This window comes from Periophthalmus magnuspinnatus, chromosome 17, assembly GCF_009829125.3.
Source record: "Periophthalmus magnuspinnatus isolate fPerMag1 chromosome 17, fPerMag1.2.pri, whole genome shotgun sequence".
Taxonomy (NCBI): Eukaryota; Metazoa; Chordata; class Actinopteri; order Gobiiformes; family Gobiidae; genus Periophthalmus; species Periophthalmus magnuspinnatus.
Window position 1 is genome coordinate 5,702,434 of NC_047142.1, and position 24,141 is coordinate 5,726,574.

At 41.1% G+C, this 24,141-nt stretch overlaps 1 protein-coding gene across 2 annotated transcripts in view; it reads left to right on the forward strand.

The window, feature by feature from the left end:
* LOC117384992 (ephrin type-B receptor 1) overlaps positions 1-24,141 on the forward strand; it is a 279,983-nt gene that overhangs the window by 209,755 nt on the left and 46,087 nt on the right. For both annotated transcript variants that reach the window (XM_033982197.2, XM_033982196.2), the window contains exon 6: positions 5,871-5,995. In XM_033982197.2, the coding sequence (XP_033838088.1) occupies positions 5,871-5,995 (125 nt within the window). The remainder of the gene's footprint in view (positions 1-5,870; positions 5,996-24,141) is intronic.

Genomic DNA, 24,141 nt, shown 5'->3' on the forward strand with positions numbered 1-24,141 from the left:
CATTTGTGCTGAATATAGTTTCAAAGAACAGAACAGAAACAATTGATTTTTTTTTTCCTGGCTGTTTTTATTTTTGTATATTTGTGTTTGCTCAAACAGAACATGGTAAAAATAAACCCCTCAGACTTTTCAGCAGGTCTGATACAGTAATAAAAAAAAACATTTACTCTTCAGCCCTGTTGTGTAGTGGAGTAGAAAGTACAGATACCTGCTCTCAAATGTAGTGAAGTAAAAGTAAAAAGTCTCCACTATAAGATCGATTTGTGTGAAGTACAGTGGTCCCTCGTTTATCACGGGGGTTACGTTCTAAAAATAACCCGCAATAGGTGAAATCTGCGAAGTATCAGCTTTATTTTGTAGTTATTCTGTATGTTTTTGGCTGTAAAACTCCTCACCACACACTTTATACACTTTTCTCACACAGGCATTAACTTTTCCTCACATTTCTCTCTTGTTTAAACTCTCTCAAAGTTCAAACCTTCATAGGCGTCTTTGTCGGTGCAGAATGTTTTGTTTCATCGACATTGTGGGTTTTATCGGGGAGAAAACAAATTGCAAACATACAGCACTTCAGAGTCACACCACTAGCCTGTAGTGTGTAGTCCCTTCCCAGGACGCAGAACACAATGCACGTTCAAATGGGATAAAAAAGCATGAAAAAGTACTTTACTGTTTTTACTTTGTTGCGTTCTACCACTGCAGCAGACCAGGGTAATGTCTTCTCATAACTTGGAGTCTTGCAGGTTCAATTTACACAATTTTTGGCTATTTTCCTACCCCACTTTTTAAGCCAGTATCAGATCGTTGAAAGCTGAGCCCCCCCCTCGTCCTCGTTTACGCTCCACCCTAATCCAACAATGATGTTACGAGAAGACATGAAGGAGGAGAGCGAGGAAGAGGAGACATCGAACTGGTCTGTTTAAACGAAAATGTACTTGTAATGTAATAATGTTGGAATACCAAATGAACCTCTATAGTAGGATGAGTGCGTGCTTTGATTCCCACTCTGCCGCCTGCGACCGTATACTATTAATATCTTTAGTCATAATAATAGCAACTGTACAGTCAGGCTTCACACTGTACGAGGCTCCAAGTACAGAACGAAGATACCTTTTAATGTTTATAAAAAAAACACCAAATCTAAAAACACACACACGCCGGCACCAATTCTATGTATATTTTATCTGTAATGCATAAAACGGTTCAGAAAACACAAAGAGCGAAATACTGCGGCCGAGAAGACGCCAATCTGACAGTATTTTGGATATTATTTTTGTCACCACTTCCGCAGCATTTGAAGTGCTTTGTAATGCTAACACAAGGATACACGGCCAAACTGCTACATTAACTTTGCCGTTGGATTTAATCAAACTTTTGAAAGCGTCAGCCTTGATATGGGAGACATCCGCTCTGGATTGTGAATAGGTAAAAACTGACTGACGCTGCTTGTTTGTGGAATCGTTTACAAAAAAAAATTGGGGTGTGCAAAAAAATAATAATTAAAAATCGTGTTTTTCTTGGAACCCAATTTCAATTTTATTACAATTCATGTAAACCTAGTATTTTTATATTGTTCTGAAAAGGTAATTCAATTCATCTGCTTCTTTTGAAAGTTCACGCTTCACTGCAATTGGTTAAATCCACCTGTCTCTCACTCAGGGCATTTCTGAGGCTGACCAGTAGGGGGAGTGAGTGGGAGAAATGAAATACACTTGTTCAAATTTGCAACTAGAGATCGGCCGATATGGGTTTTTCATGGCCGATATCGATTGTTTAGAATCCAGAGCAACCGATGGCTGAAAAACTCTGCCTATTTATTTATTTTTTATTGATTTATTATGTTTTTTTACTGATGACAGGTCACTTTTGAACATTTCCCCTATAAATATATGACTTGAAAATAATACTAACATAAATACTGTTTGTACTTTTTACTGTTCTGCATAATTTAGATAGAAACAGACATTATATTTTTAGAAATCCGCAACCCTGTTTTTACTGCTAACCCATAATGGAGCTGCGTAATGTCATTTTGTGAATTCCATCGTCGCACTAGTGATAAAATAAAGGTTTAAGCAGCATTTGATGAGCACAGTCCAAATATCAGCCTAGGCAGGAGTTACTCAAATAAGTGAGGGGCAAATGTATTGGCAAACTGATATATTTCTGAACCGATATATCTCAGTCTATCACTAATATCTAAAATGCATTTAGGTTTAGATCTTAACGTTTTACCAATTCCACTAAGAACATGACTTTCACCAAACTTTTCCTGCTTTGGTCGAACACCTCACAGACATCAGAACTAGTCTAAGTTGTGTAAGCAGCATCCTGTTTAGCCTCGTCTCCTCGGTGCAGGAATCTGAGAGCGGAGCCCCTCCCCTGGGTCTGTCAGAACACTGTGTGCTTGTGGCCGGTAATTGATAATGCGGAGCAGGCAGCGCTGGCCCTGGTCAGTGGAGCGTGAACCAGGCTGAGAGGCTGAGGTGAAGCCCACAGCCACAGCTCTGTCTCTCTCTCTGTGTCTCAGTCCCTCTGTCTCTCTGCTACTCCGTCTCTCTGTCTGTATGTCTCAGTCTCTCTGTGTCTCTGTCTCTCTGCTACTCCGTCTCTCTGTCTGTATGTCTCAGTCTCTCTGTGTCTCTGTCTCTCTGTCTGCCCATCTCTCTGCTTCTGTCTCTCTGCTTCTCTGTCTCTCTGCTTCTCTATCTACCTGTCTCTGTCTGTTTCTCAGTCTCTCTGTCTCTCTGCTTCTCTGTCTCTCTGTCTGCCTGTTTCTTGGTCTCTCTGTCTCACTGTCTCTCTGTCTTTCTGTCTATCTCTCTGTGTCTCTGTCTCTCTGCTTCTCTATCTCTATGTGTCTCTATCTACCTGTCTCTCTGTCCGTTTCTCAGTCTCTCTGCTTCTGTCTCTCTGCTTCTCTGTCTGCCTGTTTCTCTGTCTCTCTGTCTCACTGTCTCTCTGTCTTTCTGTCTATCTCTCTGTGTCTCTGTCTCTTTGTCTCTCGGTCTCGCCATCTCTCCGTCCCTCACTGTCCCTCTGTCTGTCTGCCTCTCCGTCTCTCTGTCCCTCCGTTTCACTGTCTGTGTCTCTGTCTCCCTGTCTCTCTGTCCTACTGTCTGTCTGTCTCTCTGCAGGACAGACGACACAGAGACAGCCTAAACACTGCCCATTTACGCCCCACAACTAGAGCTGCATCTGTCAGGGACACACTGATGGATTTATACAGTCCTTGTATTCTGAAGTTCAGAGATGGTTTTGTACAACTTAATCCAACAAGAATTTATTAGTGTTTAAAAATGTGTCTTTTTACCTTAGAAGGGGGACAGAGTAGTAGTAGTAGTAGTAGTAGTAGTAGTTGGAGTATAAGTAGTATTAATTGGTGAAATTCTTTTAGTATAGAAAAGGTTATAAAGCCATTGTTGACATGTTTGCTATGGACCATCTTCACCGGTCTTTTCCGTTAGTACTCGACTCAGTAAATATGTATGCTGGTGCTGGTTTGCCTCCCTGTTACACAGTGTCTTTACCACAGATGCCCTGTCTCTGAGCCACAGGTGAGCCATGATGGAGAGGCAGGAGTGACGGCTCTGACAGACAATAGTGAAGTCTGGGTAAACTGACAGCTCGGGTTTGTGTTCAGGTGAAGTTATTCTGCAGGATAGAGTCAGGTGTAGTGGCCGACATCGGTATCATAGCAACCAAAGAGCCAATCCGGAGCGGGAGTTTAGCAGCGCTGTCAATCAAACCTGTTGCTAACTCTACCGGGAGTGACCTCGAGGAAAGAAGGCGCCTGATTTGTCTGTTATTAATGTTCATATCTTGGATTACAGACACAATAGCGAAATAAAAACACCAGGATCATGTAGAGGGTTAATACAAACAGTTTAACGAAAATGACGCTAGAGTTAGTAGAGCCGAAAGCGCGCCCATGCTCACTTCCTGTTTGGAACGCCACGGCTAGCAGGTTAGCTACGTCCATTTATATATACAGTCAAACACACACTTTCAAACATTTTAAAATAGTCTTTTTATTTAGTAAAGTTGAACAAAATCAAAACATTTGTTCGTTTTTTGTTTTTTAATTTTATTTTCTTGAACAGTCTCAAAAGTAGTTGACCTTCAACAGCGGGCTATAAAAATACTGGCTCCTGTTGCAAGATTTTTATGATGGTAAAATTGTATGTTTTATTTTTATTTACTGAACAATATATTGTGTGTATGGGTTGTGTTTGATTCAAAGTAGTAGTTGTGTAGTGGATCTTTATATACCGTATTTTCTGGAGTATAAGTCGCACCGGAGTATAAGTCGCACCAGCCAAAAATGCAGAATAATGAAGAAAACGACATATATTTCTCATATTAATCGCATCTGAGTATAAGTCACACCCCCGGCCAAACTGAAAAAAAAAGTTTAAAAAAATATATTCATAAAAACAGAGGTGGCAAGCTAAATTTCCACTTCAAACAAAAAAACCCACAAAATATTACACAAAATTCCCTATTCTTCAAAGCAACATCCGTATTTATGTTCCCAAACTAAAAATATATTCATGAAATTCGAGTATGATGATATTATGTTACTTACCTGGCGCATCCAAGTCTTTTGATGCCTATTGTTTTCTTCTCCAGACTTGAGAATGTCACGCTGCTCCTCTGTTGTGTAGTCCGTTCAAGTAGCCAAAATAACAGTGGCCCGAATCCAAAATGACTACTCGCTGAACCTATGCCAGACCTCCAAATGACTGCACTGGAGAAAAGCTACTGTGAGTTGTGCTGAATGTACATGGCCTTGTACCTCATCCAAATATGGCAACCAGAAACCAGACCGGGGCCAAAACGCGTTGAAGTACCTGCTTGCAGTTTGGAGTGGTGTTTGTTTCATCTTGGGTTCTGTGCGAATACTGCGTTCCTTTTATTGTGTGCGTAGATGAATTGTAATGATGGCAACGTGAACAAAAACGTTGGCACTGTTAGCTTATTTCTCCCAATATGTTGTTCCATTAGGAGCTGCCAAAAACACACAATTGCAATCACTTGTGAAAGGAATTGTTCATTTTGATTTCAATTCTCTGCGTCGAGTTGCATCCCAAACTTTTCTTTTTCGGTGGCAACTGGATGAATTTCATGACATTCACTATTGTCCTGAAGTTTTCTTCTGACAAAGTCCAAACTGCTGAATTGTTGTGGTGGGAGTGGTGGTAGTTTGGGTGGTGTAAGTGTACGAGCTGGAATACTGTAGTAGAGGGAAGATAGTAGCAATTGTAGTACTATAGTAGTAATGTGGTGGTAGTGGTGGTGGTTGTAGTAGTAGTAATAAAAGTGGTGGTGATAGTAGTAGTAGTAGTAGTAGTAGCAGCAGCAGCGTTGGTAGTCGCAGTGGTGGTGGTAGTAGTATTAGTAGTAGTTGTGGTTGTAGTACTAGTAGTAAAAGTGGCGGTGGTGGTTGCAATGGTTGTAGTAGTGGTGGTGACAGTAGTATTAGTAGTAAAAGTGGTGGTAGTAGTAGTAGTAGTCCTTTTGTATTTGTAAAATCTGATCACAATTATCTCGATGAAAACCAACCCAAAAATAAGAAGAACATATAAACAGCACAAAACAAATCCAGCCTCCATGTCGTAGTAAGTGTAAAGTGAAAGTCACTCAGCCGCTGTGCCACCAGCCTCAGTACTACTAATATTAATATTTTATATGTAAGGCCTGAAGCCTTCTACAACTCTAGACTATTTCCACCCGTGTACTTCTCACTGCTGTTCCATACACTCCACCTCTGCGTACCTGTGTGTTCACCTCGGGGCGTTTGTGTCCATATTTAATCCTGTCCGTGGTTTGTCCTGACGTACTTCTCTTGCTGTGTTTGTGCCCCGCAGCTCCGTCAATTGTTCCCATCATGCACCAGATCAGCTCCACCATGAATAGCTTCACACTGTCATGGCCGCAGCCCGAGCAGCCCAACGGCATCATCCTGGACTACGAGCTGCGCTACTACGAGAAGGTAAGACCGCTGTAGTACTGTTTAATATGAAATACACTCACTTTCGGGGGGTTTGTGGTTTAAAGTCTTTTGTTTGGCAATCTGAGACTTCTCTTTACCGTTCCATTGACAAAACATTCGATATAGTAAGTACGAGATAGTATTTGCCACGATTAAAAAGGTGTGTAATGGTAAATGGTCACACATATATAGTACAATAATAGTATTCAACAACAGTACTCACGTCTTAATTACCATATTTTCTGGAGTATAAGTCGCTCTGGAGTATAAGTCGCACCAGCCAAAAATTGCATGATAATGAAGAAAAAACCCACATATTTCACATATAAGTTGCATCTGAGTACAAGTCGCACCCTTGGCCAAACTATGGAAAAAGTGCGATTTATAGTCCAAAAAATACGCTACTGTTATGAAATATGACTCCGGATTGACGCCATGGAGATGTTATTGTTTACCTGGAATGTTACAAAACATGGCATTAAATCCATCATGGAGACAAGCAAGTGACACCACCAGGCCAAGTTACTGGTCAAATCTGTGAAGAGGCAATCACACTGACAGTAAAAATGCATGTTTTTTAAGGTATTGTTTGAGCAATAAAAACACTCTTGATTGGATAAGTGCTATTATGGTCCTATATTACACAAAATTGTGAGCTTCAAGACATTGTTATGTCCTCAAAAACATCCCTGGAGTTGTGTTTAAACCCTTTATTATTAGTCTGTCTACATCGCCAAAGCTCAAAATGCCCCGTTCCACCTTGTGATGTCATGGTTTTCCAGTTAACAGCTATGTTTATGTTCCTGTATTACCACATTAGATCACAAAGTGGAACTGTGTTTTCTGTTTGAGACAAGAAGAAGAAGTCTAAATATGCAGCGTTTGTGTGTTTGTGTGTCGTGTTGTGTGAATGAAAGAAAGAAAACACAACTCCAGGTATGTTTTTGTGAGGAGATAACATTATAACACATCTGAAAACGGAGTAAAATGGGCCCTTTAATGCAATCCTGTGGGGCATTTCAAGCAAAGCATTAGCATTTCCATGACTCACACAGGTACCTGACACCGAAAAGTTACACAGTACATCTTTGAGCCCTCAAAACACGAATCCGAGTCTTATTTCTATTGCGTTTGTCGTCTTTATAAAGCCCCCTCTCGCCCGCTCTTCCAGCTTCCTCTACAGAAACTCAATTGTCAGACATCGGCGCACACGGTCCCCCCGGGTTGATAATGCGTTCCTTGAGCGTGTTCGTCTGCTTCTCTCCCACTGTTCTTTGGTTTCGGCTGTTGATGAACTGAATAGGCTGACCTCTTCTCCGAGCCCGTGCCTCCACCTGTCCCGCTGTGAAAATGCATTGCACCTGCGGGGGAGTGGAGGGAGGGGGCGACGCAGGTGATGGGGGGGCATTGACCAGTCTGCCCAGGCACAATGTGACCGCTTTATTAAGTCAGCGGACCCCGTTGTCTGCTCCTATGCAACTCTTGCCTGTATAGGATTTTTCCAAGACTTATAATGACATCCCGCAATCCAGACCAGTTTTTTTTTTGTCGTTTGGAATCTTATTTGTCCTCTCATTGATTGTTTTTACAAGGTTGCTCGTTGTTTTTCCCCTTCGTATATGCCATTGTAATCTTCTCCCACGAATTTCTCCATCTTTTCCCTGTGTTGCTTTTAACTAAGTAAAGGCAAAATCAATTTTCCACACAAACCCACCCAAATTCCACTTCCCAGATCAATATCCGCGAGCCCCACTTTGGAATAGCGTTTGTCATTTTAGCATTTTTCACTCAGAGAGGGCTACAATGGTGTGTTTTTAAATGATGTTTGGGAGCTTGGTTATCCAATAATGCTTGCTTTTTCCCCAATGGCGTTGCGCAGGTCGTGAAATTGAATCGGATTGCCGTGGGCCGGAGAAAGCTTATCTAAGTCTTGTAAATAACACTCTTAGACCCTGCCATTGGCTCATGAATATCAATAGAAAGTAGTCCCATAGATGTATCCGCGGCCCGCTCAAACGGAGGAGCGCTGGAATGAGCGAATTAGCGAATTAACTACGAGTCTAATTGGGTCCAGGTGATACAGGTAGAAGTGTTCGTTTCCTCGCTCCAACTCCAGATTGAAAGTTATTTTTAGAAAAGTACACAAACAGCGTATCTTCAGAAACACGACGAAGACGAGCTTGGGTAGAAAAGCCAAAATTTGTATTCAAGGGAGAGTACTTTGAAGTGTAAAGTATAAAAATAAAAAGTATTTGATGGATGTTCAGCTGAGAAAGTGTTTGAATGTGATATGTGATTTATCGTATATAAAGTGAATGTAATCTGACAGACAGAGCATTAGGCGAGGCAGAAACGAAATGATACAAATTTGAGAAATGTAAAATGTGTCTAAAGGAACAGAAATGCAAAACGTTTATTAATATCAACGTGAAGGTTTTACTCTATTATGGACTAAAAGTAACCAAAGCATTTGCTCGAATTTAAGTCAAATATTAAAGAGGTTCTGTTACGGAACAATATAAAGATGTACCCACCTCTGCATTTTGACTTTGTGGAAATATTCTTATACTTTTACTCAAATACTGTATATGTCTCCGAGGATGTGATGGAGGTCAGATTTTCCTGTTGATTACATTGTACTTTGTCTTGAAATGTCCAAAATGTAAATTCACAACTGTTTAATCTGATTATTTCTATTAGTAATTAGACTGACAAACTTGCAGTATTTCAACAATATTCATTTTAGCTGCCTCTGTATTAAATGTAATTGGCCTGTAGAATGTACGTCATGTGAAACCATAGACTGTTTATACAAGTTTATATAGTTAATAGGAAGTGAACATGGGAGCGCATCCGGCTCCATCCAGTCTGGGTCCAATTCACTTTACATTGAAAAACTGTCACCGTTTTCTTTGTAACTGTGCATAACATACATGACAAATCACACAGACAGTGGCTCCTGCTTTTCTGTATCACTCGAGGAAAAACTGAAACTAAAACACAACTCTGCCCACACCAGTCCATCTTTCCCACAATCAGGGAATAATTTAGCTTCATAAAATGCTTCTTAATAAAAGAAAAATAGATATTTATATAACTGTATACTCTATTTTTTAGTGTTCACATGATGTTTGGTCAGGATAAGTTGACTAGTGTCAGACTCGTCATTTTGGTCTTAAAATGTTCTTGACCTGCTCTAAATGATCCTGGTGTTTTTATGTTGCTGTTGTGTCTGTAAATCAATATATGAACATTAATTACAGACAAATGAGACGCCATCTTTCCCCGAGGCTGCTCCCGCTAGCATTAGCATCAGGTTTGATTGACAGCGTTGCTAAGCGCCTGCTCCCTGCTAAACCAGTGGTGCGGGCTGGATGGGGCGTTACCTTCAACAGACTCACTCCAGATTGGCTCTTTGGTTGCTATGATACTCGTGGTCGGAAATATGGAACTTTGCTCCAAATTGGCCTCTATAACTTCTATAACTGCTAGCCTCGATGAGCTTCATTTGACAGGAGCCGTACACTAGGGACCACGTCACACTCCCTTAGTCCACTTCTTTATACTTTACACAGTCTATGTCTGAAACCCTCAGTGAAGGAACAAACTCTAAGAAGTGTTAATCTTGTTGTATGAAGCACTTCACATTCTCTTATCCTCAAATACATGTGCAGATTTACCACGAACCTCGATAGCAATATGATTTTGAAGCTCTAGTGTAGAATTGTCTGTAATGTAGCATTAGCTCCCTGTAGTATTGGAGCTAGCTGCGTGCAGCTGCGTGCGGCTGCGTGTGGTGGACACAGAAGGGGAATGCGAGTGATTGCTTTGTGACACACTGAGCTGTGGAGATGAGATTTCCACGTCGGTGGTCTTCTCTCACACACTGGCTTTGGGACTTGGTGAGGCTTTTGATGGACTCTAAATAGACTCCTCTTCCTCAGACAGTCCACATGACACTGGGCTGTCTGTGTCTGAAGCTTATTCATGTTCTCTCAAGATAAGCTGTCTACACTGAAACCATATATGCCTCTGTACCTGCAATTATGTTCAGACGGTTTGGTGGAATAACAAATATTACATAAAGAGTGTAAGGTTAACAAAAAAAAAGAAAGAAAGAAAAGAAAATCCTAAAAATGGGCTTCAAATAATGCATTCCAGGGATATAATCTTTCTAAAATATATATTACATAAAAATATCGAAAGACCAAATCCTCTCACGTCAGTACTTTTTACTTATGTGCTAATATTCTTTTTGTGTACTCTCACATGAGCAGTTTTTTCCTCTTTTACAGCCCAAATAACTCCTTTCTATTCTTTTTTAGTCAAAAGTCCACAAGTCTCAGATAATGAACCTGTTTTTCATAGAGACAGTAGATATTCTGAATGATTATTTTTCATATTGTGATATTCTTTTTGTGTGGCTGTAAAAGTAACCCTCTGTACCTTTAGTAAAGCCTGATCCCGCACACAGACTGTGGCTTGACTCTGGGCTGTTGTGTGAGTAATACCATCATAAAAAGTGTGTCTTTACACAAATGGCCTTGTATCTGTTCTGTTGATTCACTTGAGCGCAGTCTGCATTCATCTGAGCTCAGTCACATTGTCAGATCCAGGCTGAGTGTCCCTGTGTGCCGTCTGGAGGCACTGTTTCAAACACAGCAGCTACAATGGAGTGAAATGGAAAATATCATGTACTTTTAATAGTATATATGTTAAATTGTGTGGCTTTAAATAATATAATCAAACTTTTAGGCCCAAATAGACTCAAAGGAGCATTTCACTTCATCACTTCGGTTGTGTATTGCACTGAGAAACCTGGAAAAACATGTGTCTTTACTCTGAGCGGGCTTGCATCTCCACAAACCTGACTCTTTTTTGGCCTGGAGGAGGGTTCACATGTATTTGTTCCCATAAAACGCATCTATCTTTATGGAGAATACAATAAGGATGCAGTGCTAATCTACATTATTAATTACAATATAAAAACAGACGGAGTTGGCTGCACTTAAAACATATAAAACATAAACATACAGGTGTTATTATAGTTGTCCGCCTGAATATCCGTGCTGTGTCCTGCCTGTAGCTCATAGTTACTTGCATAACCTCCGTCAGGTCCCACGTCACCTTGCAGAAAGAAGCAGCCGGTGAATGAACGGAAAAAAAAAGATCATTTTCGAGTTTATATTAGCCCACCATTTTCGTCGTAAAGATTGTCCGACCTTAACCACAGTACAGGGATAAGATTGCTTTACTGCAGCAAATACAGTGTTTATTCCCCAAACGATATTTCCCCTAAACTACAGAAATAAAATGGCAACTCACCGTTTACAGTGACAGCCCGGACTGCAGCTGGTAATAACTCACAAAGCCTGTTTTTACTGGGCTGACATAAAGCTGCAGTTGTTGCTAACGCTATCGTCTCTACGGCGCTGTTCCGTTTTTTTCCGCCTTGCTTCTCATTACAGAATAAGTGGTCTTGGGACCTCGTAAATTGGGAAGCAAGATGAAAGAAATTAAAGGTTTATAGTGAAAAAAGCCCTATGCTCTGATCTTGTCCGTTTTTCTCATGCCTCTGCTTTTTTTTTTTTTTTTTTTTTGCGCCTGCTTGAAAATTTGGGGATGGTGGAAATAACTCGGCATAGCGGAGGTCAGGCCCTCCATTAAAGCTGGAGCAGAGCAGCGGCGGCTCTGGTTACTGATGGCCCCGAGTGCGACCGGACGGGGGGCATATGAGGGGGTTGGGGGTGTGTGGGGGGAGATGGGGGGTGGGTGATGTGTGTCTTTGGATTACTTTAGGTTGGTCCGTTCTCGATGTCCACCAAAAGTAACTGTACTCCTCTCACCTGCTCTGTATAAAACAAAACTCAATCTGCACGTGGCACTGTTTTAAATTAAAACCCCTTTGGTGCGACTTTAAAGTGAGAGTAAACACAAAGTACAGGAGGACTAAAGGGGAGAATGTGTGGGATGGGAGGAAGGGCGGAGTCTGGAGGGTTAAAGGGGAGACAGGGTGGAAGAAAGGGCGGTGTTTGGAGGACTAAAGAGAATAGGGAGGAGTGGTGTTTGTTGTTTGTTTATTATTTAATGAAGGGACAATGCATATTAAGAACAGAGGCATGGGGAACGAATCCTACACCTGTAAATATGCAGGATTATAGCCAGTGAGGAGGGGCGGGGCTTGAGAACTAAAGGTTGACAGGGTGGGAGGAAGGGTGGTGAGGACCACACCCCTCCTCACTATTCTCACTAAAGAGAATAGTGAGGAGGGGTGTGGTCCTGAAGACTAAAGGGGAGGCTGAGGAGGGGCGGGGTCTGGGGGATTAAAGAGGAGAGTGAGGAGGGGCGGGGTCTGGAGGACTAAAGAGGAGAGTGAGGAGGGGCGGGGTCTGGAGGATTAAAGAGGAGAGTGAGGAGGGGCGGGGTCTGGAGGATTAAAGAGGAGAGTGAGGAGGGGCGGGGTCTGGAGGACTAAAGAGGAGAGTGAGGAGGGGCGGGGTCTGGAGGATTAAAGAGGAGAGTGAGGAGGGGCGGGGTCTGGAGGACTAAAAAGGAGAGTGAGGAGGGGCGGGGTCTGGAGGATTAAAGAGGAGGGTGAGGAGGGGTGGGGTCTGTAGGGCTGAAGGGGAGACTGGGTGGGAGGAAGGGCGAGGTCTGGAAGACTGAAGTGGAGAGTGAGGAGGGGTAGACTCTGGAAAACTAAAGGGGGGAGTGAGGAGGGGTGGAGTCTGGAATACTAAAGGTAGAGGGGAGAGGGGACGGGTCTGGAAGCTTAAAGGGGAGAGTGAGGGGAGGAAGGGTGGAGTCTGGACCAAGAGGGAACAGCTTTGGGAACAGCTTCAAACTCCCCCCCTGCAGGTGTGTGTCTGATGGAGCCACTCAACACCACAGAGACACGTGATGTGACGGGCCTTTGAAAATGTAGACATGAAGTTTAACCAAAGTTGGCAGCACACACTCACACTTTTCAAAGCTGCTAAGTTAGTTTGGCCAAAAATAACAAAAAAAAAGTTTGTAGGAAGTGTAAAGAATTCTGCTAAAATGCCATGTACACAGTTTAGTTGCAGAGTTGGTTTAGCACTCAAGCACACTTTAGATTTCAGTAGAATATTGGGACGATAATGCTGGGCTAAAAATGTAAACATGTCCCATCAAAACATACTCATAAAGTCATTATTCACTTACCCAGCATGCATTGCAGTTCAAATAGTGTTAGCAGTACGATTATTATTATTATTATTATAGATCTCAGATGCGATATTGTGATGGTTTTATTCAAATATGTAAAAATAATTCCTGTTTTTTTCCTATTTACTTTTTAATACCTAACCTCAGATGTTTTAATCCGTTTCCTCTTTGCAAACATATTACTCCAGACGCAGATTCCTCCTCCTCCTGCTTCTCTCCGACGTGTGAGCTCACAGGAGAAGCGCACACATGGTCTCTCTCGGGCCTGTCTCGGTGCCAGGTGCTCATGCTGTCCGTTTTGAGTGGTTGGCATTATTAAAAAAAAAAAAAAAACTGAAAAAACTACAACCACCCACTCCTGTCTCCATCTCTCACATTGTGAACGTTGGGTCACCTCCAGTCACCGTGGGTTTTGTCGTCTGCGAGAACATGTCGAGGTGGCCTTTACCGAGTCCACAAGAATAATGGTTCCTTTCTGAATAGCTCGGCCCTAAAAATGTGGAGAATAAGATTTGGAAATGTCAGGTAGAGATACAGAGACAGATCTTGTTTCTCTGGCCTTTCGCCCGCTACAATGGAGCTGATGAGAAACCCTATCTCCCAGTGGAATGCTCCTAATTACACATGTACCGCTGTAGGTAAAGGAATGGCACCTCCGGCGAATCGCTCCACAACCCGACTTACACAAGAACCTTGGAAATCTGATATGCTGGATGTCATGGAAACATATTTTGCTTTAACATAGTTCTTGAAACGGTTTGCCTTTTCATTCCCAAAGTCATTCTCTTCAAACAGTGTGCAGTTGGTTGGCGAGTGCACGTTTTACACATATGTGCTACTAAAGCGCTCGTGTCGTCTGTGGAAATGTACATTCGTCTGACAGTGGTATAAATGTGGAACATAAACAAGTCAAAAAGTAAAAAAAAATGAAGGTATCTGTACTTTTACTTAACGGAAAAAAACGGAAGGTATCTATACTTTCTACTCATACATACGCTACATTTTTGAACTGGACTGAAGTATTTTTCCTGTTGGTTGAGACCTGCTGAAACGGCTGAGGGGTTTATTTCTAACATATTTGTAGCTTGAGCAAACAAAAATATACAAATAAAAACAGAAATGAAAAAAAAAGCATATCAATTCAGTTATTCTGTTCAACAAAATTCAACACAAATCTGTATCAAAATCACTACGTCTGAAGCTTCATTAGATCCCAAACTGTGTACATTTTACTCTTTAAGTACATTTTTAAACAGATATTTAAACTTTTACTGTTCATATGTTAATTTTACTTTTACTTGAGTGTTTTTTGGTTTTTTTACTTACTACAAAATTGAATACTTCTTCCACCCTGAACCATATTTTATCCACTTTCTATTTTATATTATTTTTAATAACATGTTTTAATATTTACAAGACTTAAAGGTCCTATATTACTCAAAATGTACTCTCGTGAGTGTTAAGTTATGTTATAATGACATTACTTCCTCAAAAACATACCTGTAATTGTGTTTTCTTTCATTCACACATGTTTGAGTAACACTTTATTATTAGTCCGTCTACATCTCCTACGCTCAAAATGCTCTGTTCCACTTTATGATGTCATGAAGTGGTAGTTTTCAAGTTAACAGCTCCTTTTACCTTTTGTTTAATAGAGATTGGCGATTCCAGGGCTGAAATCATCCAAATGATTCTGGTGAAGCTGCATGAAGTTTAAAAACACAGTGAAGCACTTCCTGTATTACCACATGATGACATCACAAGGTGGAACAGCGTGTTTTCAGTTTGAAGGAAGAACAACCTAAATACGCAGCGTTTGTGTGAATGAAACAAAACACAACTCCAGGTCTGTTTGTGATGAGGAAACAACATTAAAACATAGATGAGAACATAGAGTAATATGATCCCTTTAATCCACACTGAAAAAAATGGTTTATTAAGAATGACTCAGGTTTAGTAACAACTTTAACTCCTTACTTAAGTAGTTAATTACCACATTGTTATTCTAAAGTGGTGCCACAAATCTCTCCGTCTCATATGTTGTTCATAAGTGACTGTGAAACTTGCTAATCACTAAATTCTCGCACATTCGTCTGTGTTGAGACTAGATAAGGTGTTTAATACAGAGAAGCTTTCCAGGTCCTTCAGTTAACTGTACCCAATAAGCCGTGTCTACTGGGACTCCATTCTCGCTAAATGAGTCCGAATGAGTTTAGCCACGCTTCCCGCTGGCTCTGCTGTCTGTCACCCCTGGCAGGGCTTTTGATTGGTCGCTCTGCCATCTGCCTCTCCACCTGCATCTTTATTTAGCAAGTTAGGGTGCGGTCCTGCTAATCCTCGTTTGACTGGCAGCATGGAAGGCACCTTTCATAGCTGGAACTTCCCCTTGGCACCGACTTTGCCTTTTATTGGCTACCCTATGTGTTCAAAGTGCCAGCTCATTTTTAAGAGGCAGATGTGTGTGTGTGTGTGGATGTGTGTGGATGGATATTAATCACATTCTGGGGACAAAAATCCGTACGCGCTCACTTTACAGGATCCTGCCTCCCTTATGGGGCCAAAAATCTACTCCCTAGAATTTATTATTACATCAACAACACAGTTTAAAGTTCAGATATGGGTTAAAATAGGTTAAGTTTAGGGTTTAGCTTGAGGTTAGGCGAGTTGTAATTATTTAAACTCAACATCAGTCTCCAGGAAATGAACGTAATGTCTCCAAGAAGCATGGAAACCCGATGTGTGCGTTTGTCTGCGTGTTTGTGTGCGTGGAGCAGTGGTAGGCTAATCCCCGTTTGACTGACAGCGTGAACAGGCCAATCGTTGCCGGGGGTTCCCTCGAGGGATGCGACCCCATTGGCTGGTTGCCATCTGTCAGCTCACCTGTCCCTGTTTCAAACCCAAACATATGGAGTGGTGGCTCAGAGGACGACACACAAACTGACATGAAGAAATAGACAAGTCCTGACCCCGTGTGGTCCCAATGCAAATCCAAACACCCCAGCTGGATGGATGGTAATATTTGTGGTTCTCTCGGGACTACTTGACTTCTATGCCTTCATCAAATAAACAGCTTTGGTGTTGGAATGCAGCTTGATTTGTTTGCCACAGAGGGGTCGTAAAGCATGTTGTGTTATATATTATAGATTGGTCACATTCGTTTGAGCATGGAATGAGAACAAATATTGCATGAGTTTGATTTGACTGTATAAAGCACTTAGATTATAGTAGCGAGGTAGTGTTTGCCAAGTGTCGTCGGGTACTTTCACTAAAAGGCAAAACAACTTTCTCCAGCTAAACTCAGACAAGACTGAAGTCATCATCTTTGGTCCACAGAAACAGAGAGAACGTGTCAGCATCACCTCCAGTCTCTCTCTCTAAAACCTTCAAATCACGCTAGAAATCTAGAGGTAATAATGGACTCAGACTTGAACTTTAACAGCCACATCAAATCAGTAACATCTGTAGCCTTTTACCATCTAAAAAACGTTGAAAATATCAAAGGTTTGCTGTCTAAACCAAACGTGGAGACACTTATACATGTGTTTGTCTCCAGTAGGTTAGTCGACTGTAACGTCCTGCTCACTGGCCTCTCCAAACGAGCCTTAAGACAGAACAGAACATCCAGAACACTGCTGCTCGGGTCAGGACTAGAACCAACCTCATAAGTCCTGTGCTCAGGTCTCTGCACTGGCTCCTGTGGCTCAGAGAATAGACTGACTGTGAACAAGTCTCTCCATGGACCAGCACCAAAGCAAATCTACGACATGTTAGTGCCACATGAACCATCTCACACTCTGAGGACTTCAGGGACCGGCCTCCTGCTGGTGCCCAGAGTCAGGACTAAACATGGAGATTCAGTGTTTCAGTTTTATGCAGTCCTCTACTTTGACAATGTTTAAATCCAGGCTCTAATTGGTTCTTTTTATCTGTGCATATGACTGAAAGGTTTTTATTCTGCACTCTTCTGTTTTAATGTTAATTTTATGATGATTATTTTAGATTTTTTTACGTTTTGATTTGTGCGATTTTAATATTTTTCTTGTTCTGTAAAGCACTTTGCCTTGCCTTAAAATTATAGTCTTCTACTTGGAAACGAGGCAAAAAAAAATAAAAATCTGAAAACCACCAACGACTCACACTTGTACAGTACGCTAGAAGACTTGTTCAGCAAGACAACTACTTTGTACTGAGTAAATGGTAACTGTGTTTTAAAAGGTCACAGTACAGGCTTGACTAGGTGCATGTCTCGCTCTATATATTGTAGCAGTTTAGCTAAGCGGGTAAATGGTTAGCGGTCACCTTTTTTATGGCGCTTTTCCACCTTCAAGGCACTTCAAATCACTTTACATCAAGGAACCACTCACCCATTCACGTACACACATTCATACACCAGTGCACGCAGACACTAGGGGTGAGGTGGGTTAAGTGTCTTGCCCAATGACACAAAAACATTCGTTTGCAGGACCTGGAATCGCAACACCAACCTATGAGTCTGTGGATCTGATCTGGCTGTCCAACACATTTTCACCATCAGCAAAATGGCTGCTCTGAAAAGGCCAGATGTAAAATAAATCTAACTACTTTTTTAATTTGTTCATTAGCTGTTTCTGTATTTATTACTTATTAAAGTTACAAATATGTTAATTTGCCTGGATGTAAAAATGGCTGTGTAACTGCATATCTCCTGGTAAACTGACATTTTAAGTGTATCAAACCTTTTAATTTACCCTGTCGAGGGCCATATAAAATGATGTGGAGGGCCAAAATTGGCTCGCGGGCCTTGAGTTTGACACGTGGTTTAACCGATGATATTTATGTTGAACGGGATTCGAACCGGCAACCTTCAGATCAGTGGGCATCTTGAGGTTTACGGCAACAGCGTGAGTCAGTGGACGACACCAAAAAGAAAACGTCGGCTCTGATATTTTGTTGCCTTTTTGCTTAAATTCAAAATTCATCTCACTCCACGGATGCGGCCGTGAAAGCCAAACACTGACAAACTGTAAATTACCTCCATTCAGCTTGCGTTTAGAAAAATGTCTCCTCTGAAAACTTGTTGCTGCTGACTCCTTTCCTCCCTCGTTCTCTCGCGCTCTCTTCTCCTCCCCAACATTTGTCTTCATCAAGTGCGAAGTGTCCAAGTACAGTTAATGTGATTGCACACATCATAATGCTGCGTGTGGGAGGTGGGGGGGTTAGCGCAGCGGCTGATTTCATGGCTATGTTTACCTCATCTGCTCAATGACGAAGCAGCCGGAATGATTCAATTACACCAATCAGATCGCATCAGGATTTCTATGTGGGTCGTCTGCGCCTGGAGTTTTTTATGGCTTCCTCAGATGGCTTCCCGCCCTCATGTGGCTCTGCTGATTTTCTTGCTTGTCTGTATACGTTTAGCGCTGTTTGGGCGGTTACACATCTCTTTTCAATGGCGACTGGCCTGGCTTTATCGCTACGTGGTTAAGTTCAAATGCGACGTGATTGAGGAATATGCGCGTGCCCGTTAAACGTACGTGAGACTGCAGCTGAATAATTAGTTTGTGTAGTTCTTTTTTTGGTGGATTGGGCTTTTTAAGGTCTGTGATAATATGTCACAAAGTCTAATTAAAAGAGGGAAGAAATAAATACAGTAAAGATCCTACATACAGTATTTACGCATCATCTTTCAATCATAGACTGTATATACAAATGGACATAGCTAACCTGCTAGCCAGCACGTTCCAAATAGGAAGTGAGCATGGGCACGCTTCCTGCTCCATTGACTCCAGTGGCTCCAGTTCACTTTCTATTGAAAAATTAGCCGTTTTCTTCCTAACTGCTAGTATCAGGCTCGTCATTTTGGTCTTAAAATGTTTGTATTGACCCACTTTAGATGATCCTGCTGTTTTTATTTCACGATTGTGTCCAGAACTCAAGATACGAACATTATTAACAGACAAATAAGGCGCCTTCTCTCCCACTAGCATTAGCAACAGGTTTGATTGACAGCCTTGCGAAGTGCCCGCTCCCTGTTAAACCAGCGGTGAAAGCAGGAAGGGGCGTTACCTTCAACAGCCTCGCTCCTGATTGGCTCTTTAGTTGCTCTGATACTCTCAGTCAGAATTCCAAACGTGGGAACGGCTCCAAATTCTCCAGTATAACCGCTAGCGTCGATGAGCTTCATTTGACTGGAGCTGAACGCTGTGGGTGACGTCACACTCACTTAGTCCACTTCTTTACACAGTCTGTGCTTTCAATACAAAAACATGGTACGTTATGCTTTTATTTGGACAGGGACAGTGCACAACAACAGTTTGGTGTAGGTGGATGAAAGACCTGTAAACATATGGTACATACATCTAATACAACACATCTCGGCCCTCAAATACGACATTTCAGTTCACAAACAGACTAATTTCTTCCCCCACACACACAATAACTGAATTTCACATGTACAAACACTCTTTCTTTCATACACATTCTCTAATAGGTGCAAACTTGCTTTAATATTAGCCATTTCTTTGTCACATGTGCACAATTTAGAAAACTTGTGCATGTTATACAGTAATCTCATTTGGCTTTAACTATTCCACTGACTCATAACAACAATGGAGAGATTTAGTGGCGTTACATGGATGGCTTCCCTTATCACACTTTCAAGAGCAGGGGGCATTGTTCTGGGTTGTTCGCACTCGTAACTAATTAATAAAACTGCTATTATTTTGTGTCGACGTGTAAACTCTATTGTCATTTTTTATTAGCGTTGTTGTTACTATCATTTTGGTACCAGGCAAGTTTTGTATAGCACAATTAGTACAAAAAGTTATTTAAGTAAGTGCGTTACAGAATAAGAAAGACGTTAAAATCACAATACAACAAATCAAAACATAAATAATCATCGTAAAATTAACATTAAAAGAGAAGAGTGCAGAATAAAAACCTTTTCGTCATATATACAGCTGAACCGAACCGTTTGAGCCTGGATTTAAACGTTGTCAAAGTAAGACATCTTCAGACTATTCCAGACTTTAGCTGCATAAAACTGAAACGCTGATCCCCCAAAACGAGTATCTAGCACTTTCCGCAGTATCAAAATCGAGTGCGTATTTTTAGCAACGTGACGAGCCGCTGCTGCCCCAAAATTGACACGAAAAGCGAAATTTTTCAAAACGTAAAGTAACATGCGACTGAGGCATTCGCTGGTGTTCACAACCAGAGATCTAAAACATGAATTCTGTACAATCCTGGAATGTTATTTTGCTGATAAGTAGAAAACGTAGTCCAAAGTTAAACAAAACCTCTGACTCCTGTTTACAATATGTCGGTGACACCAGGTATTCTCCTCTGTTTACGGGCAGCTTCTATCAGCGGCGCGCAGCAGTGGGTGGAGTGTGGGCACAGTCTTATTTTCTGGCTGTCATATCCACTCTGGGTTAGGGGAAGGTGACAGGCCTAAGTGAGCAGATTCTCCACTGCAGCACGATACCGCATTGTTTCAGCAGCTCTCTGTAGCCAATACGCAGCGGGGGACACCATCTGTGAAGCGGGGCCCCCAATAAAACCCGTATTTAAGATGACATTTCAGATTTCAGATTAAGAGTCAAAGATGATGACATTTCATTGTATATGCAGGGGCTAAGAACAAAATGCAATATATTTGGCGGAGAAAGGAAACAAGGCAATGTTCCAGCAGAGCCTTTTGCGAAATAATGTGTTCGAGAGTCGCACAACAGTATCGTATTGATGCGAGCTTAAAAATGGCTCCTTGTGACAGATTTGATTGAAGTTTACACGTATATTTGAACGTTTTTCTGTATTTTTTTTTTACGGGCTTGGGTTCAGCGCAAAGAAGACATCGTGACATTGATATTCTGTCGATGTCTGAAAACCTGCGGCTGATAGTGATGGGAGTTTCAGTTCCTTTATGGGATCCGAATCTTTTGGATCTGCTCGTTTCAAAGAGCCGTCCAAAAACTGGCTCTTTTAATATTTCATTATATGACAGAAGCAAATGTGAGAACTCATTTATCTACAAACTAATCCCAGAGAGAGATGACCAAGGCTGAGATTTGTTTAAAATGGTTCAAATTAATCTAAATAAAACATTGGACTACTATAATAATCATTTAAGTGATGTCAAATATGTGTTTTGGTTGGGGAAAAAAGCTCTCAGTTGTGTTGAATACTCTGTTTCTGTGCTGCTTCTTGTGTTGGTTCAGCGTTAATGCATAAAAATTAGACAGAAAAAGATTCGGTTCTTTAAAAAAATGAGATCTTACTCGAACTATTCACGTTAAGGAACCGTTCAAAATAGCCAAACGTCAAATCACCTCGCACTATTACCCCTTGACGATGACCTAACTTAGCTTTATTGTAACGTAAAAGTATACTTTACACAAACTTTTAAGTACCCAAAAATGTTCCAAAGTTCAAATACTCGAGCTATTTGTCTTCAGACTATCTTCGCTCCTTTCCGTCATGTGAGCGTAGCACTGTGGGTTAAGATACGCCAGCCAATTGTTGAAGTTTGAGACTCATCTGCTCAAAAGATCAGAGCATTGTGCGTCTGGTTTAGATGCACGTCAAAACTGTGCTATTCTTATTTGTGAAATGTGGTGCAGAAGTTCAGATAAATGCTTTTAATGCCCCGAAGGCTGGTGATAAATGGCACAGGAAGTAGAGTCACTATCGTTAATCTGCAGCAGCTTCACCCCGATCCTCGCTGTGCGGATGTAAACAGAAGAACTATTCTCGCCTATTTTTACTTTTAAAGAACATTTCAAACTGGATTAACAGCTCTGTTTTGTGGTCTGGGCGTCATTATCTGCTGAGGGCACATTCTAATGGATAATATGGATGAGAACGCTGCAGTTTAACTTCACAACTTCACGAGACCTCGGTAATAAAGTCGTCTCTCTGTTTCCTTGAGTTGTTTCTTGCACGCTCTGTTTTATTGGCTGTTGCCGTGGCGTCTTAGGTAATCAGAAAACTGTAAACACCGTAATCAACGTAGTACTTTGGGTGTGAGAATAGTTTGGACGTTGACAAAGGCGTTCGGAGGAGTACGCTTTGTTCAGCTCGGTTTTGATGCTGTAAAAGTTCCTCGCAGTGGTGCTAAGGTTGGAAATGTCAAATTCAAAGCACATGACAAAGGTTATTTTTTCCCTGAATATGACTGACATTCAAATATTCAGGCTTTTTCGGGGGTGGAGGGTTTTAATTAGCCTCCAGTATCTGTAAACCAGGGTTGTCCAAGCTACGGCCCCGGGGCCAAATGAAGCCCTCAGACCAATTTTTGTCGGCCCTCACGCCTCCTCCTAAACTGGCCCAATTGGTTCAGGAAGTATTTTTTACTACAAATTAAAGAGATTCTACTTCTATAACCTGAATAACATCATATTGCATCATGACACAGACCTAAAAATAATCTTCCAAGTTTTATTAAAGGTACAGTGTCAAATTTGTACTCAAGTAAAAGTACTGTTACATCAAAATACTATTCTGTATTTAATATTCTTCAAGTAAGAAGTTGTGATCCAAGAAAATATCTGAAGGAGCAGTGCAAGAAACAGAAATGTTCAAATCGTTTAATAATTGTCAATTGTCAGTCACCAAAATCCAAAAGAGTACTGTTATACTTTCAAATATATATATAAAAAAAAAGTAAAAGTACGATGAAAACCATGCAGAGAATTACAGTCTTTAATAAAATGCAGTGTATAATTCCGCACACATAGATTAAACGATATTATTATCAAGGCCTGGTCTCTGTTTCCTGAGTTTGTGTCTTGCAGCTCTGCGTCCCTCACTCCGTCCACCCCATGACGCTTTGTTTTATTGGCTGTTGCCGTGGTGATGTTTTGCGGTTATGAGTTTAGCATATGACAGAGGAGCTCGGAGTCACATTGACACAGGACACAGAAATCATACACGAGGATCTAAAGTCGGGTCACGCCTCCCTGAAGTCGAGGAGATGCAAATCGGGTCCTAAATTGGGCAAATGAGTGTAGAGTTTGGCGGGATTGAGCTGATAGAAGTCGACAGTTAACAGAGTGTAGGCCCATGATTTATGCCTGCGAGTATTTAATTAGAGTACTTTTACACATGAATACACAGAACTGGGACTAAACCTGGAACTAAATGTGTTCGCAGTTTTGGGAAAATCACTTTTAAAATGTATAAAGTTATAATACTTGCAATAAAATGTATATACTTTTTTGTTTTTTTTTTACACATTCCGCTGCATGGTCCAATCAGAGTACTGCAGTCTGAACACTTGAAATACTTTTACATTGAGTCACATTATACAGTATATAGTGTAAGTGTGTTCATTTATTTATCACTGATTATAGATGGAAATAAAAATCCACATGTACACACAACAAAAGTCGTGTTTTTAGTTGTATTTTTTTGCTTATTCCCTGCAGACTTAACGTACGTAGTTGGAATAGGAGCTGCAGAGGTAGTAGTAGTTAAGGTTGGAGTAGTACTAGCAGTAGAGATTGGAGTACTAGTAATAGTAGTTGGAGTAGTTGAGGTTGAAGTAGTAGTAGTAGTAGAGTTTGGAGTAGTAGCAGTAGTAATAGTAGTTGGAGTAGTAGTTGAGGTTGGAGTAGTAGTAGTTGGAATAGTAGGAGTAGCAGTAGTTGAGGTTGACGTAGTAGTTGAGGTTGAAGTAGTAGTTGAGGTTGGAGTAGTAGTAGTAGTAGTTGAGGTTGGAGTAGTAGTAGTAGTAGTTGAGGTTGGAGTAGTAATAGTAGTAGGAGTAATAGTAGTAGTAGTAGTTGAGGTTGAAGTACTAGTACTAATACTTGGCTAGGTTTTTTTTTTTACTCTTTCCGTTACATGGTCCAATCAGAGTACTGTATTCTGAATACTTGAAATACTTTTACATTGAGTCACTTTATATATAGTGTGTTTTCATTTATTGATCACTGATTAGATGGAAATAAAAATCCAGATGTACGCACAACAAAAGT